Genomic DNA, 18078 nt, shown 5'->3' with positions numbered 1-18078 from the left:
GCTGCCATGTGAGGGGCCGGCAGTGAGGCAGGAGAGGCTGTTCAGAAAAGGTTGCATAAAACGAGTTAAGGAGCAGGGAGCTCAGAGGTTGCAGAATGCCCTCCATGCACCCACACACCTCATACACACAATTTGCTATAGCTTTTTTTTCCCTTTGAACCTATATTGGAGTTCAGGAAAGAGATGGAATTGAATGAAAGCAAACTGAGAAGCTTGCCATAATACACTACTCAGCTCAACCTGAAGGCGCAAGCCCAAACCCTAGAGCTGGTGGGAAGGGGAGAAATGGGAGCTGCCTTCTCAGGGAAAGGGCAACCTCATCCTACTTAATGTTCTTAGTGTCCTCAGGTGAATTCTTTCTCATCTCCCTATGAACTATTGTCTGTTGGTACTCCCAAAAACACTCCCAGGACTAGTCCTCCTTATGTGTCTAGGTGGCTCTCGGAAGTCAGCCATCTTGATACGAGGGTTTCGATTTGCCCAAGGCAGTAGAATCTGAAGTCATCCCAAATTCCCAAAGACCATTCATTTCGAACCCAGTGTCTGGAGATGTCCCATTGTGGGAGTGACTTTGTCAGATAAGAGTCCTGTCACACCTCTTTTTTGCCTCCTCCAGGATCACTTCAATGACTCCTAAGAAAATGTTCTCTCTCCTCTATGCTTCCTCCCAACCCACTCTGCTCTCTCAACACCTTTTTCCCCAAAGCCTAGGAGACCAAAACCATCACAGAATACCCAGATTTGGGGATAAAACACCTTCTGCCTGACTTCCTTTTCCTCCTCCAAATATCCCACCTACACACTAACTCCCAGAGCAAACTCGCCTACTCTGAGAGGTCTACACTTGGGGGATGGGAAACCTTTACTATCAGTAAACAGAGCAAATGGTTGAGCCAGTGGCTCCTTTGGAGACTATGGACAGTATCACATCCAAGTCAAAGCATTCATGCAGGCGAGAACCCAAGAGGCAGCATTCCAGTTAATATTGAGACGTTAAGGAAATTGACAAGTCGCCCCCTTGCTGGTGTGCATCAACATCCCCTCATCTGCACAAAGACCACAGAGGGTCCTGAGCTCTGTTATACACCATAGTTTTGACACCACTATCTTTTTCCCTGTCTACCTTCGGGAGGTTATGCTGAACAGCAAAGCAGACATCAGGAAAGAAGAAGTGGAGAGCAGGGAGCCAAAAAATCACCACGGGCTGACTCTATGTCCTTAGCAGAGTTCAGAGCATTCTCTCTCTGACCAAGGCTCTGTCTTCCATTCATGGTAGACTAGCAAATTAACAAATGCCACGCCAGAGGCATACAAGTTCACATAGATCCCACAGGATGCCTTAACCTAACTCCCAGGGCTTAGCCAGGTCAAGGATGGCAACTACATGGCAAGAGTGCTACTGCCCCACTTCCCATCCCCATGGCAGCCATTACTATTCAATCACAGCACTCCTTCCTGGGCTACTCAAGCTAGCACATTCAGCAGCCACTATCAATCAATCACTGATTCAAGATCAGGTTGCTGAAATCTACTTGCTGGCCTCGTGTGCTCAGACCAAGCTTGCTATGGGAGGAGAGGAGGAGCAAGCTCTTTGAGCTCACCCACAGCAGATGGCTCCAGTCTCTCTTGCCCCTCCTCCAGAAGCATCTGGACGCTTCTAGGGAAATGCTTCCTCTCCTACACACTTCCTCCCCACCCTCTAAGTGCTGGCCAACACCACCTCCCCGGGACAGCTGGTCCTCTGGGAGGTGCCACAAAGCAAATGCCAATTAGGACCCAAATTCTGACTGGCAGTTGACAGGACTGGCAGAGAGCCCACATCTCCCTTTTAGGTGCTGGCTCAAGGCTGCAAACCTGGCCAAGCAAGATGGCAGCACCAATCCTTTTTCAGTCTCTTGTCATGGCCAGCAAAGAGGTAACCAGCTCGTTAGCACAAGTCACTGCTCCCCTTCCTCCCTCGCACCCACCCCCGCCCCGCCCTGCACCCCGGGGGAGCTAGTTGAGCTTGTTGCAGATCTCCAGCGCTTTCTTGTAGACTTGAGTCACGTCATCCATGTCCGTGAGGAGCGAGAAGCTGCTGTCTCCCAGCCGGTTCCGGTACCGCTTTAGGTACTGGGGCCGGGGCCGGTTCTGGAGCCCCTCAAAGTCCTGGATCTGGAGGAAGTTTTCGGCGGAGACGCAGCTGCGGATGCGCTGGCGGGCAGGACGATTCTCCTGCAAATCCAGCAAGTCGAAGGAGTCGCTGGACAGGACGCTGTCTTCGCTGATGACGCTGGAAGGCCGGCTGTAGCTCCGGGAGAGGCCCTCGGCGGGGACGCCAGGCTCCAGCAAGGATTCCAGTGTGGGCATTTCGGGGCTCGCGAGGGCCGGGTCCATGGTGCCTGCTGAGTACTTGCTGCTGTGTTTCAAGATGCCCTTCCTGCGGCAGGAGAGGCTGTGGGACGTCACTCTGGCTGGGTCCGGGGGGCTGGGGGAGGGGATGCTGCTGCCCATCCCATCATTACTGTCCAACAGCTCTGAAGACTCGCTGCGCTCTGGGGAGGAGTAGTAACCCGATTCTCTCTGCTGGGTCTTCTTCAAGATGCCTTTCTTGGGCATCGTGGCTGACTGTTTGGGGCTGAGTTTACCAGGCACCTCTGCCTCGGGGGAGCTCGGGACGGGCACGCCAGTCCGGCACAAGTCCTGCTCCATCTTGAAAGCAGAGGGTAAGGCAGGAGTGACGACGCCTTCGATGAAGCCGGTGCTGTGAGAACGATGCTCGCTGTTGCTTCGCTTCTTCAGGATCCCTTTGGGCCTCTTGGAATTCAACTTGGATGGGCTTTCGGGCACCGAGTCCTGGCCGGACTGGGCAAAGTCATTCTCCTTCTTGGACTTCTTCAGCGACCGCTGCCGCTCCAGCATGACCTCAGAGGCCCCGGGTTTGGCCAGGCCCTTAATTTTGGCTTCGGCCTCAGCCTGCAGCCCCGTGGAACGGTGGTGCCAATCGATAATGCGCGCCAAGAGCGGGGACTCGGAGTTGTGAAGGGCATCACAGTCACAGACGCTGCTCTTGTAGCCCCAGTTCACCCACCAGTGGTTGGCTATGTCCTCGATGGTGGCCCGGCGATCAGGGTTCACCATCAGCATCCACCGAATGAGTCCTCGAGCATCTATGGGTCAAGAAACAAAAGGAACGATGCATTACATGGGAGCTTTTGGCTTTGGGACAGGGCTGACACTCCAGGAGTGGCTAAGGAGATGCTCACTTTAAGAAAACTCTACTTGGAACCTTGGTCCAGCCACACTATAGAGCGGGAAGCCAAAGCCTTCCAGACTGTACATCAAAAGCATCATCAAGGCTCCGAACCACCGGCCAGTGCGCTGTCACATCCTGGCACGTTTTCCATATGAGTGAAGGAAAGTCATGAACTACTGAGCTTTTCATCAACTCAAGATCTTTAAAAATGGGGAAGTCCAGGTAACCGGGAAAGAATCCAGACCCGACCCCGAGCAGGGCCCCACCATTCCTTTGGTGGATATCATTTTACCAAAAGGGGAAACAGGTGTAGATCACCCTGGATTTCTTTAGTCCCTCCAAGGTAGGCTTGTATAAACATGCAGTGCTCAGGGTTACCGGGAAAGCATGTAGGCACGAAAAAGAAATTCGGGGCTGAGAGGGAGAAAAAAAGGCTCCTCATCAGAGAGGAGAAGACAGAGAAGGATAGAGAGAAGCTCCACCCTGGCACCCCCAGGCAGTGAGAGGGGCCGTGCCCTAGGCGGGCCTGACCCCAAGCCTTGGCCAGGTTCTCAGACCCACACCCAGGGAGCACACCTCTTTCTCTCTCTGACATAAGCCGGAGCCTACTGAGCTGTCAGATCACAGAGCTGATCTATATCTGCTCTCCATTTACAGCCGGTCTGAAAAATTCCATTTGCAAATTTCTGCTGCCAGAGAATTAGGGGAAAGTCCCAAAGGGATGTTGAGGAGGCCACAGGAACCAAATGACTCTCATAGCTTATAAACTGACTTCTAAGATCAAACTATGCTCCCCCAATGGGGGTTGAATTAAAGCCTGGGAAGGCGCCACCTCCCTTCACCCGCATAGGTCGGCTAATGGGCAGCTGGCAAGGCCTGGCAAGGGGGCCGGGAGTGAGCCATACCCATGAAAAGTTACACGACGATCGTTCATTCAGTCATTCACTAAGTATTTTCTGAACCCCTGTCACGTGCCAGGAATTGTGTTGGAATCAGTTAGCTGGGGAGGCAAATAAGACTGCCAGAGAGGTCATCTGAAATCTTTCCAAAAAAAAAAAAAAGGTTGGCTTATTGAAAAAATATGCCTATCTATAGACATACACTCATCTACAATGGTCAATCCTCACTATTCACTGATTCTATACTTGTAAATTTGCGTACTCATTAAAATTTAGTTGTAGCCCCCAAATCAATACTCGAGGTGCTCTCCTGGTCATTTGATTATATCCTTAGAGTGGCAAAAAATTCGAGTTAACCCCAACGTGTATGTGTGTCACCAGCTGAGGCCAAACAAGATGAGGACACTCTGCCTCCCCGTTTCTGCTCTCATACTAACAAGTGTCCTTTTCACAGTCTATTTAGTCCATGTTTTTTACATTTTTTTGTACTTTTTGTTGGTGATCCTGCTGTTTAAAATGGCCCCAAGCATAGTGTGGAAGTGTTGTCTTGAGTTCCTAAATCCACGAGGGCTGTGGGGCACCTTATGGAGAAAGTATGTGGCTGGGTAAGCGTCGTCCAGGCGTGAGTTACGGCGCTGGTGGTTGTGAGTTCGATGTTAATGAATCAAGAACATATTTTAAACGAGGTGCTTTACACAAACAGACATAAAACAAGGTTCTGTACTGATCGGTTGACAAAAGTATTGTGACCAGATGCTCACAGGAATCGAGCCCTGTATTTCCACTAGGAGCAAAGGTTCAGGATTCACCAGCTTTGTGTTCATAGCAACTTTATAGAACACAACTATTGCAAATAATGAGAATCATTTATATGTGTGTGTGTGTGTGTGTGTGTGTGTATGACGTATATGTATGAAGGGTCTGTGTTAACGACACTCCAAACACAGCCACCTGTACACACCCTTTCCATCCACATATGATGCTCTCCCATCGAGAGATGGAGCTTATGGCCTCGGCTGCTTTGACCAACAGAACATGGCGGAAGCGACATTATCTGGCTTCCAAGTACAGACATTAAGAAGGCTTGGTAGCTGCTTCTTCCTCCATCTCTAAGCTGCCATGTGAGAAGTTCAGGCTCCTTCCTGGAGAGAGAAGCCTGGGGAGCTTCCTCACAGAGAGGGAGCCCACATGGTGTCCCACAGTCAGCCCCAGCCCAGCGGCCACCTGATTCCAACTGTAGGAGAAGCCCAAGCGAAGCCAAAGAGCTCTAGCCGACCCAGGGAATCGAGAGAGATGGTTACATGGTTGTTGTTGAAACCACTGAGTTTGTTTTGTGGGGGTATGGGATACAATTGGCATACAGCAACAGATCACAAAACCGTGCCCATGTGCCATAGCCCCCGCCGGGGGCACAGGATTGAGAAAGAGCAGCTGGCACCCTCATGGCACTTACAGTCCAGTGAAGGTGGTTCATATGTCCACATGGACTGGAAGGGACTTCATGTAACACCTTTTCCAAAATTTTAATTTACAGGGAGAAACTGAATCCAAACAGGGAAGGGGACTCGCCCACATTCACACAGCAAGCAAACAGGACTCCCAGCCCACCTGCCATATAGGACGTTTGTTTTGAAAATTCCATTTGGGAAAGTTTGGGCAATCTGCCGAGCAGGCCAGCTCTGCCAGAAGGCAACGGTCTGGAGAGAAGAAGGAGGAAAGGCAGAAGACCTCATACAGACAGTAAAACAGAAGCAGCAGGAGTGAGCTGGGGCAGGCACGCCGACCACTCCCGCCCGACCCTCCGCGGCCACGCACCTGAGGGCTGCGTGGGCTCCCGGTACTCTCCACTGCTGATCTGCCGAATGAGGTTTTTGTGATCGAAACCATCGAAGGGCATGGTACCATAAACGAGAGTGTAAAGCAACACGCCCAGGGCCCAGCTGTCCACCTGGAGCAGAGAGACAGGACACATAGGGGCTGGGAAGCAGATTCCAGGATGCCTTGCAAACCATTAGCATCACAGCCTGTGAGCACCCACCCTCAACGACCCCAGGAACTGAATTTAGCACCTGGCAGACAGGGTCCCACCGCAGCCTGACACCTGATATGCAGTGCAGCTGGGGCCTGCCTCAGAGCCTGACCTTTCCATTTCAAACAGAGACCAGGTCGCAATGTAGATGAAAACCTTCTCAAATAGATTATCTTCTCTGATCTTCAATACAGTTTTGTGAAACAGGTAGGGCCTGGATTATTTTCAACCCCATTTGACAGATGAGAATACTGAGGCATAAGGAAGCTAAATGGTTTCTCCAGAGCCTCACCCCAGTGATGGAGAGAAGACTGGGACACAGGGGCCTTCATTCCTAATCCAGAAATCAAGTCCTTCCTGCACCTTCTTCAAATGGGTCAGGGGCTGCAGACTCAAATGCTTTCAAGAGCCAGGCAGACAGCAAACAGGAACAAAGCAGGAGGGAACCTGGGGTATGACGTGGAGCACTGGTGATGCAGACGAACTGAAGAGTGCATTCACCCAGCTTAAGCAAGCAGCCTCCTCTTGGCCAGTGGCTGCTGCACAGTAATGCTGGCCCAGCCCTGCTAGACCCTTTGGTTTTTCAAGAGAAGTCAGAAACCAGACTTTCATGTGAAATCTCCCAATTATTAAGTGTTTGTTCAATTTGTTTTAGAAAGACTAATATGGCCAAATAAAGCAAGCTTGCTGGCCAGATCACAGCCTGCCAGCTTGTAACCTCGGAAAGAGATCATGGGAGATCAAAGAAGCATTCATTATCGATGATAAACGTACAGTGTCGAGTTTCTACAATTTTGTAAATTGAATCCTACGCTCCTCCCTTACATTCTTATTTTAGGAACACTTTCTCTTCACTCTAATTGGTAGAGGCTGTTGGCAGTCGTCTCTTCACCCCCCAGGCCGGCCCCAAATACTCTCAAACAGATAAATATTTGGAAGGAAACATTTCAACCCACTGAGTAGCTGCTATTCAAAAGGATGCTGAGTGGATGAATCTCTCTGTAAAGAAAGTCATCTTTTTGAAAGAGAATAATCACTCGAAACTCACCCGTTTTCAAAATAATATTTTCACATACACATCTTTTACGGTGGCCCTGAAAACTTTAGGCATATAGAGAAATGCATTTCTCATGAAAGAGAAGATGCAATTAAAATGTAGTTCCTTAATCAAAAGTACAGGTTGTCAAAAATATATGCAAAAAGGTATTCACTGCGGAGTTGAGAGTTTTTTGTTTTTGTTTTGTCTGTTTTGTTACAATAGGGAAAACTGAAAACAATCTGATTGGTTAAATGTAGGGACATAATTAAATAAATGATGGCACATTCATACAATAAAATATGTTCTCATTAAAAACCATGTTTTTAATCATAAATTCAGAAAATGTCACAATTCTAAGTTAATAAAAAGCAAGATATACACATGTATATACCTATATAATCTCAATTATTTTTGAAACACAAAGATCTACACTGGAAAAAAGTCCAAAAGAAAAGTCACAAAAATATTAAGTGGTATTCTCTTAGAGAGAGATTGCAGGTAACTCTATTTTCTGGATTTTTCAAATTTTCTCCCGGGTGTGTATATTATGTCTTTTATAATCGTATAAGGAAAAGTTTTCTTTGTTTGCTTGCTTGTTGGTTTCTTTTTAAGTGTTTCCTGGATTCAGTTCTTGCCCTCCCCTCTTTTCCTCCCCCCAACTCCACTCCCCCCCTCCCCCATATACACCAGGCAACCTGCTCACCTCTGGCCCTCGGTAAGGCCTCCCATTGACAATTTCAGGAGATGCGTAGAGTGGGCTCCCACAGAAAGTTTGCAAGAACTTGTCCTTCTGGTACAGGTTGGAAAGCCCAAAGTCAGCAATCTACAAAGAGAAGCAAGACCCAGGGAAGCCCGTTAGCGTTCCAGTAAGTGCCTGCCCTGGATCAACTCTCACCACACGGCATGAGAGCACCTGAGGGTCTGCCTGCCGGGTCACCATTTTCCCCCCAGTCTTGAGTCTTTATATGAGGGGACCGGTCAACACAAGGGGACCAGTGACTCCCAACTGCAGTCCTTGGCCTTCATCACAAGTTCTGTCCTATCTGCACACTTCATGCTGTTACTTACTTAAAATTACTCCCTCTGTGGACTCTCTGTTTTCACTCGATTTAGACTTGCCCTGAGAAATCGCCACAAAATTCGAGGCTTGATGTTTCTGATGAACACTAGAGTGCATAACTATTCATCTGAAAACTAGCTATCTGTGGCCCACCTAAAATCGTACTGCATCCACGGTGGTGTGCATATCCCAACTTTGGAAAACCCTGCCCCGGGCAACCGACACCACCATCTTTTCGCCATCCACACTCTGATGAGAACCGTACTGTGCCCACCTTGTGACCCTAGATAAAACAGGTCCAGCGCACTGGGTTTTGAGTCATCACATTTCGGGCCAAATTCGGCCACTAGCCATCTGTGTGACATGGAGCAGGTCACTTAGCTAGTCTCAGTTTGCACAGCAGAAAATGGGAACCCGGGATCCCTATGCTGTTTTAGATTGTAGGATTATTGTGAGAATAATAAGAAAAAAAAAACGATCAATCAAACTGAGACTATGCATGGAAAAGTGTTTTATAAACTTTACGTCTTCGGGTTCCGTGCAAATGTTTTAGCTAACCTTGCTTCTCTCCCGTGTTGCACGCTCCTTAAAATCATTCTCTTCACCTTTGGTTTCTAGAAATGTTTCCTTTATTACCCTTTACGGCAGCACTCTTCCATGTATATATACATACACATTATCATATATATACATATAATGTATATATACTATATATAATGCATGTACATATATACGTATGTATATATAATATAAATATATAAATTTTCCTTGCCTACTAGACTGAGTCCCCTGAGGCAGGTGGCAGGTTCCACATCTTCCCCTCCTCTTTCTACCATCCACACCTAGCACCTGCCCCCACCCAAGAAACACTTGTCATTAGAATAGGCAATATATTTTGCAAAGCACAAGATCATGAACGGGTAATGCAAAATAATAATAATAATAGACTTAGTTGCCACTTAGTCAACAACCTCCAATTCTCAGCACTGTTCTAAGCACTTAGCGCTCTCTAGTCTAATCCTATCTAAAACCCGATTTACACAAAAAGGTGAATGTGCTACATGCCACCGAACTGTATACCTAAAAATGGTTAAAATGGTCAATTCTATGTCATGGATATTTTACCACAATTTTTTTAAAAACCCATTGAACAGACGAGGAAACGGAGGTTTAGGGGGATGGGGTTATTCATCTCAGGAGAGCTAACTGGCGATGTCAACGCCGTGTCGTCGCCACAGCTCCAGACCACTGCGCGCACGGCCCCGGGTAATCCACAGATTCCTCTCCAGCCTGAGCCTTTCACTCCAGCCTCACAAGCCGAGCCACTGGGGGCTCCTGCCCTTCCCCAAGCTGATTCCCATTGGCGCCTTATAAATAAATAGGCTGAGCGATTCACATGCCCAGAGAGCAGCCCAGCCCAGACGCTGCTGAGGCTCTCTTTTGAACGCAGCCCCCGGAATAAGCCTATTTTGTAAAAGTTGTCCCTGAATGAATGGAATGTCATTGAAAGCAGCTGGTGTACAACCGCCCTCAGAAAACGCATTCTCGGGGCTCAGATTGCACTTAATTGCCCTGAATTCCACTTTCTTATCAAAGCCCCTGACTTGCTTGCAGGAAGCTGGTTGGAAACTTTATGAAGTGTGCCCTGTCAATCAGAAGAGGAATGGCACGGCTGCAGCCCTGGCATACCCCAAGAAGTCCAGGGCTTCATCCTCTCCGATGGCAGCTAAGGCAGGGACAGCCACAGCATAGCACGCGTCCCAAGGAAAATACATTCCCTTCCCCGCTGTGAAGTCTGCAGGGTCTGGAACACCGCAGGAGCTTCCAAATACACACGTGTGAGAGGCCCCGCCGGCGCCATGTGCAAATACACACGCACACTCGCACCAGGGGTTCTCCAAGTCTGGGCATCCTTGCGTTCTTTGTAGCCGTTGTGAGGAGTGTGTTTATGTTATGGCCCACTCCCATCCTCACAGACTGACGTTTATCAGCCTCTCCCAGTAAAACTGTCACTGCCGCTCACATAAGATTAAGAGAGATCTAGATTAGCCCGTGTTCTTGGCACTTCAATGGAAAAGCCATATTAATCAACACATACAAACACACATAGTTCTCAAACCTTGAGCCACTCACACTTGGGCTGCAGCTCTAAGATTTACTTCCCTAAGGAGCGTCGATGAACTATAAGAAGGGAAAAGGCCACTGGCTATGCAGCTTCTCAAAGCCTCAGTTTTCTCATCTGTAAAATGGAGGTAGGAACAGTGTCCACCCCCACAGTGTCACAGAGAAGATTAAATGGCATAAAGTATGTAAAATGCTTAGAACAGGAACTGGCATGGCTTTGGAGCTCAATAAATATTTGCCTCCCACTCTTAAATCCACATAGGTAACTTTATGAACTTCTTGATACTGATGTTTGATGCTCAAAACGATACTGGTTTTCCATCTAAGGTAATGATGGCAGGTTTCTTTTTCAAATATAATTTTTAAAAGGGAACTGAACTAAATAAAAAATATAAAGTAAAATAGCACAGAAGATAGCAGGAAAAGGCAAAATCCATGACGAGAGTGAAAGAAAGCTGAAATTTGGGAAATATTGATTTAAAACATCACATAACAAAATACCCAAGTCCCAGAATTGGTTTTGACCTGAAAGAGCGCTCAGAGATGAGCTCATCCTGCCCCTCGCTCTGTAAGTGAAGCAACTGAAGGTTAGAGGACTCAGAAGCTTTGCTGAGGGGTGCAGAGACGAGAACAACTACGTGGGCATTGGGAGTCTTCTCAACCTGTATGCTTTCTCTGTAACAGGACCCCAGTTGTCTATGGAGGGTGACTCTCTAGCAGAGGTAATGGGGCTTTGCTTTTTAAGTCATATTTTGCTGACACACTGGTGATCTTTGAAGAAAGGTAACTACTTTGCTTTTTTTTTTTTTTTTTTGAGGAAGATTAGCCCTGAGCTAACATCTGCTGCCAATCCTCCTCTTTTTTACTGAGGAAGACTGGCCCTGAGCTAACATCCATGCCCATCTTCCTCTACTTTACATGTGGGACACCTGCCACAGCATGGCTTGCCAAGTGGTGCATAGGTCTGCACCTGGGATCCGAACTGGTGAACCCCAGGCCACCGAAGTGGAACATGCGAACTTAACCACTGTGCCACCGGGCATGCCCCACTACTTTGCATTTTTGCCGGCTATGGTTTGTTCCCCTGCCCCGTACTGGTTCAGAACCACCCTGTGTCCCCAACACTGGGCTATTACGTTCAGCCTGGGCTCTGAGAAGTAATCTGGGAAGTCAACACTCATGTCCTCAATTTTTGGACTTTTTATTAATATCAAGCCTTTCCAGAGGTGTACCCTACTGGGTGAAAATCAGAGTTAAAAAGATAAACGAGGAAGTCACTATTCACATTTCAAAAGGATTAACCTCACTACAGCATGGATGAACCTTGAAGACGTTCTGCTAAGGGAAACAAGCCAGACACAAAAGGATAAAAATTATATGATTCCCCTTATATGCAGTACCTAGAAGAGGCAAATTCACAGAGACAGAAATTAGAATGGTGTCAGGAACTGGCAGGAGGAAGGAACAGGGAGTTGCTTTTTATTGGGCACAGAGTTTCAGCGTAGGAAGATGCAAAAGTTCTAGAGACGGATGGTGGCGATGGTTGCACGACAATGCAAACGTTCTCAATGCCCCTGAAACGTAGACCTAAAAATGATAAATTTTATGATACGTACATTTTACCACCATTTAAAAAAAAAAAGGATTACCCTCAGATCACTGTGAATAATCACTGTGAGCTCACCCGACGAAAAGGAAGTAACAGCTTGCCGATGATTAACCGCTGGGAAAGGATGCTGATGACAATGATAACATAAGCGTCTGATCATCATCTGCAGTGTCTAAGAGGAAGTGCGCTGGACTGGACCAACCGATCAGAGGTTCTGCAGCCAGAAGAACCTGGGGCTAACTTTGGACTTGGTGCTACAAGATGACTGCTGGGACCTGTCAAGCCACTCAATTTCCTCATTTGCAAATTGGCAATACTAATAGAACCCAACTCACAGAGGTGTTATTGTAAGGACTGAAGAATACGCATGTTGAGCCCCTGGAACAGTCCTGGCACCGCTGACTCTTTATAAATTACAGCTGTTACGATAATGCTGATGGTTTGGTTTATTCAACAGCCACTTGCTAAGAGCCACTGCCCACCAGAGCCCAGAGAAATAATCATCATCCATTTCTAAGTAACCGTGGGCAGCATGAGAGGCTGCCTTGCATGGTGGGAAAAGTATGAGATGTAGGGGTTGAGTGTTTGGGTTCAAATCCGGGCCTCACCTCTTGAACCAGCACTAACCTCAAGCACGTTAGTTAATCCCTCTCTACTCCACGGAGGTCCGTGGAGCAGCAGCAACACCACCAGCTGGGAGCACAACAGCAACTGAGAATGGCAGACCCTGTCCCGGGCCTGCTGAGTTAGAGTCTGCCTTTTAACAAGATGCCCAGGGGATTTGCTGCACATTAGTCACTCTGAAGCTGGGTTTTTTCTTCCGTAAAATGGGGATGATGAGGATAATGTAACCTACCTCACAGGGCTGATATGAAATCATATGAATTGAGAGATGGAAAGTGCTTAAACCATGCCTCGCACATAGTAGGCCTTCAATAAATGTTAGCGATTTCTACTTTAACCTCTCTGACTCTTGGTTTCCTTTGTTGGAAAATGGAATTGCAATAGCACCAATCCCACGGTGTTGTGGAAACCAAAATCAGGTTAAATGAGATGATAAAAACAACGATGAGGACGGCAGCACTGCCTCCCAGCAGTCGCTGTTCTGTGAGTGCTACAGCTATTACATGTTACATCCTCACAACAACCCTGTGAGGAGGGTACCATTATCACTCCCATTTTGCAGATGAGGAAACTGAGACACAGGGTGGTAAGGGCCTGAGATGAGGGGAAGAGCCGCCTTGGCCGTAGAACTCCCACGAAGGGGAGTTATTGCTCTCAGTGGCTGAGGAGGGAGTGTCCTTTGTGCGGAACTCTTCAGGAAGACAGCAACCACGTGGAGGAAGACACACTCCGTAGCTCCTTTCCGGCCCTGGAGTTAATTGCTGTGGCTTTAAACACAACAGCCTTACTCCTGAGTCATCAGGAAGTGAAGGTAGGGAGTGGAACAGACAGCAGAAGTGAGAGGGGTCGGCTTTCATCTTCCGAAGATCTAAGCTCACACGGCCTCTCAGGAGAGACTGGAAATGACCAACCCCGAGCCATCTGGGGATCTCGTAACTGAGGGTGCCTTCAAGAAGCAGCCTCTCAGAGGACGGTGATGAGCAACCTGTCCCGGCTGACTGCACACTCAACTGTGGCGTCCCTGCACGGCTGCTCTGGCCACCATCAGCACGCGGAGAGGCTCTCCCATGGGCTGCTGTCTGCAGGCTGCCTACAAACAAGGTAAGGGCAAAAAGCGAGGACCACAAAAGGGCCCTCATGTGATGCTCTCCTGGATTTACGCCACATTTGGGTGGTATCGATAGAGGGTAGAATAGACGCATCAGGTACCTGGTCTGCAGAATCAAACAGCCATAGGTTTGTGGTCAGCCCCATAGCTTATGAGCTGAGAGAGCCTGTTCATTTGTAAAATGGGGGCAATGAGACCCACCCCGATGGAGACATCCTGAAAACCAAATGAGATAAGGTCTGTGGCAGGTCCTTCTAGCAGGGGCTCAATAAAGGTTCCTTTCCTTTTCTAGCCTCCATGCCCTGTTCCTGTGCTTGCTGCTCCTTCCTCTTAAAAAGCCATCATCACATTCCTTTCTACTGAACTCCTACCTATCCTTCAAAACCCAGTTCACTCACCACTTCCTGAGCAAAGGCTTTCTGGTCCATCCAGCTAACAGACCCACCACCTCCTGCTCGGCACTTCCACAACATGTTACATAGGGTGCTATGAGGTACTCAGCAGGGCCACCTGGCCCTGCCAAGGGAAGAAGATCAGGGAAGCCTTCTTGGAAGAGGAGGCCTTCAAGGTGAGACTCAAAGGAGGGGTAGATAAAGAGCAGTGGGAAAAGCATTCAGGCAGAGGGAACCATGTGTGCAAAGCAGGCAGCCAGAGAAAGCTTGGTGGATTTGAGGAGTTCAAGTCCTACACAAGGGGCCTTCTCCGAACACCCCAGCTAAAAGAGCACCTGCCACTCCTTAGCCTCACCCCACATGGATTTTCTTCACCACGGCACAATTACTTTGTCTTCATTTGTTTATACAAACTGCTGGTTTAACAGCTGCTAGGTTCTGAGCTCCAAGAGGACAGGGACCTGGCCATCTATTTCATTACTAAATCCCCAGCATCCAGCACAGGGCCAGGTACATGGTAGAAACTTATTAAACATTTGTGGTTGAATAAACACTGCCCATAGGAGATACTCGATTTGCCAAATGAGTAAGTGCGGGAATGGAGGCGTGAACACAGCCGTGCATGGATATATATGTACGTACACACACACACACGAACGAACAAATGAACGGATTACCTAATGCACGAGTGCAGAGTTCTCACATTCATACAATCAAAGCCCAGAGGCCCGTATCCTGAGCTGCCCCACTTGGTCTTATTAAGCCTCAGAGGTTTCTATCTCGTCTTAGCCCTGGCCATTCAAAGCTTCCTTTCTTATCCGCAGCAACCACGCTTCTATTGTCATCAGGGGCAACAGGCCATTTTTCCGACGCCCATCTACTCTGAGCCCTGGGAGCTCACCAAATTCCCAGCCCTCTTTGAGGAGGTCGGCTGACCCTGGTGCCTGGACCTCTTCTCATTGTAAGGCATTTTTACAGGAGCCTTCTATGGGAATTGTCGGCATTCCATTCTCCCAGAGAGTGGGATGTGAATCTGGCCCATTTTTATTAATTGCAAATTAATGCTAGGCTGGGTGTCTATTTTAGTAGACATGCTTCTCCACAGAGTACGGAATGCGACCCAAAGCAGCACATTGCTCTCATTCTTTCTGCTGACCGACTGTGTGAATATTTTTAGAAGCCACACCCTTTTGCAGTGGCCAGATAAATAATTCCCAGTGCCAGATGTGCTCTTTGCAAATCAACATCAGGCAGGGAAGGGGAGAGGCGCAGCAGCATGGCTCACACCGAACCTGCAGTGACATGTGACAAGTTTACACCAGTAGCATTTTTATAGGCTTCCTGGGCGAAGCCCTCCACCCTCGGAATATGGAAGATGGACCCCTATTTAGAGAGGAGCCAGAGGGGTACATTGCTGCTCATATGCCGCTGGTTGGGAATAGGCCATCCGTGTCAACGGTCCTCCAGGCCAGCCACTGATGACATGGGCTCTCGTGAACGTGGAGGCCAGCTTGTGGCCATGTGTCCGCCTGCCTTTTTTACAAGTGCCCTTTCTAAATATGTTTTCAGCAAAATGCTGAGTCAGGAAGAGCTGAGCAGACACGGCCGGAAGACAAACCAACAGCAGCTGAAACACATTTTAAAAAAACCTTGGAAGTGGGTGTGAGATGATGAAAAGAGAATCTGCCTGGAAGCCAGACATGTGAGTTCTACTCCTGGCTGTCATCCCTTCATGCCAAAATCAAACCGCTTAAGAATACCCACTGTGTGACACGCACTGTGCCACCACCATATCGTCTAGACTGACTCACTGGGTGAGCTTGGGCAAATCACTTAGACTTTCTGGGGCCATAACCATTAAAACAAGAGGTTGGAAGATGACCTTCAAGGTTCTTTCAAGCTCTAGGATGCTCAGATCCTAGCAGCACTCCTGGAACAAGCACAAGGAAGGACCAGCATCAGAGAATGGAAGGTTTGGTTTTTGTTTAGATGTGTGTGTGCGTTTCACCTTGGGAAATGCCAGGAGTAGAAATTCTTAAGGAAAAAGATATGACCAAACCTTCATTTTTATAATGTTCTGTGTGTCTGCTATTTCCCTACATCATGGACATGGATCCGAGATTGAAGGTCGTGGTCAATCTCACAGAGACCCAACATCACTGCCCTGTTGCTTATGCAAATAAGCCATTCTCCTGGGCCCCTGCCCATTGTTCCCAGCACAAGTGCTTTCAGAATTCTAACCATTCTTCTCCTCCATTGGGGAATTCTATGACTCCGTAGGAAGCTATGTGCCTTATCACTTCTGGTCCGACATCATGGGACCAAGAGGTCACGTTGTACCACAGAACCCAATCCCCGAGCGAGAGGCTCGCATTCCAGGCCTTGTAAAGACTCCACTTCGTTCTGAGAGCTCTGGGGGCAGGTGGCAAGAAGAATCTGCAGAGAAAGCTACCAGGGTGGATGACACCAGTCCTTAGAAAATGTGTCACAGACCAGAACCCAGTTCTCTAGCCATGGCCTGACCGCCACTCCCCAGGACCCAAGCACCTTCAGAGCAGCTGACTTGCTGTTCAATTTCCTCTCTGGGGACCAGCCACTTAAGCAGGTGCCTTGGATATTAAGAGTTAAGTGCTAAATGCCTTGACTATAGTACTGTCTAAAATCCTCACGTTTGTCACCGACTCCTCAGGATTGGCCACAAGCATGGCACACAGTAACTGATCAGGAAATTTTGTCAGTGCTGTTGAGTCCATTCGACTCTTAGCACAGCTGGACCCTGCCCAGTGTTTCTGCACCGTCCTCTCACCTTCCAGGGCTGTATCAGACATTGCTCCACTGATACTCATAGGCCAATTTTTTCAGAGTGAGCAGCCAGTTCCTTCTTCCCAGTCTGTCTTAGTCTGGAAGCTCTGCTGGAATCTGTCCGCCATAGGTGACCCCATGGTATTTGAAATCCCAGTGGTATAGCTCTTAGCATCACGGCAACCCGCAGCCACCACAGTATGACAACTGACAGATGGGTGGTGTGGTTCCCTAACCCGGACAGGGACCCAGGCCACAGCAGTTAGAGCACCGAATCTTAACCACTAGACCACAGGGGCTGGCTCATCCGGAAATACTCAGTGAAAAAAGGGAGCAAATAAACAACAATCCCCAGAGACAGGGACTGGCATCCCTACCAGCCAGATGAGGAAACTGAGGCTTAGGTAGGCAAGTACTCTACCCAAAATATTGCCGGTAGTAAGGGGCAGAGCTGCAACTCAAGCCCAGGCTCTTACACTCCAAAGCCACTGCTGTTAACCTCGGCTCACTGCACAGTGCTCAGGAGCTTATGAAGCTAAACACAGAGTGTCTCACTCAGTCCTCAAAACAAGCCTGTGGGTGTTACTGTCACCTCATGTTATAGCTGAGGAAACAGGGTTAAATGGCTTTCCCAATGTCAAGCAGCTAGAAGCCACACAGGATGGAATTTTCTAACTCTACAGCCAGTGCTCCTGCTAGAGTTATCCAGCCACTTTGCCAGAAAAGGAGAGACCCTGAGCTTTCCCTTCCTGTTCCTAGGAAGAGCTGCCTTCACTAACTGTCTCCTCCTTCCTCCAGGGACTGCAGAGAAATACGTGATCATGGTCAACCTCTCGCAAGAACAAGAGGTCACCTGGACCTGGCTTCCGGGGGCCTCTCAAAGGATGATGGTGACCAATGGTGGCTGCCATGATCTGTAAACAGAATCCAAACACCTAAGCAAGCCCATCCTTCCAAACAAGGAAACGGTCTCCCCGCATTGCCCCCTCAGAGGATAGCAACAACAACAAAAAGTGAGGACGATGCAAGGTCATTCCCAGGCTTTGTCCGGGGACCAGGGATGAGGCACTAACGTCACCAGCGGCCAATTAGAGGGATCTCCTGGTGCAGGGAGTGCTAAGGCCATTTCATAATGAAACCCATGCAGCGAGCTCCGT

General features: G+C 48.4%; 1 protein-coding gene across 2 annotated transcripts in view; it reads right to left on the bottom strand.

The window, feature by feature from the left end:
• Positions 1-841: 841 nt before the first annotated feature.
• NUAK1 (NUAK family kinase 1) overlaps positions 842-18078 on the bottom strand; it is a 70794-nt gene continuing 53557 nt past the window's right edge. For both annotated transcript variants that reach the window (XM_046646296.1, XM_046646297.1), the window contains 3 exons: positions 7906-8025; positions 5950-6082; positions 842-3149 (listed from right to left, as the gene is read on the bottom strand). In XM_046646296.1, coding sequence (XP_046502252.1) covers positions 1996-3149; positions 5950-6082; positions 7906-8025 — 1407 coding nt within the window. In that variant the 3' untranslated portion in view covers positions 842-1995. The remainder of the gene's footprint in view (positions 3150-5949; positions 6083-7905; positions 8026-18078) is intronic.

The sequence above is a fragment of the Equus quagga genome, chromosome 19, assembly GCF_021613505.1.
Source record: "Equus quagga isolate Etosha38 chromosome 19, UCLA_HA_Equagga_1.0, whole genome shotgun sequence".
NCBI lineage: Eukaryota > Metazoa > Chordata > Mammalia > Perissodactyla > Equidae > Equus > Equus quagga.
Note: the sequence above shows the minus strand (reverse complement) of the source record. Positions and strands in the feature narration are given on the sequence as shown.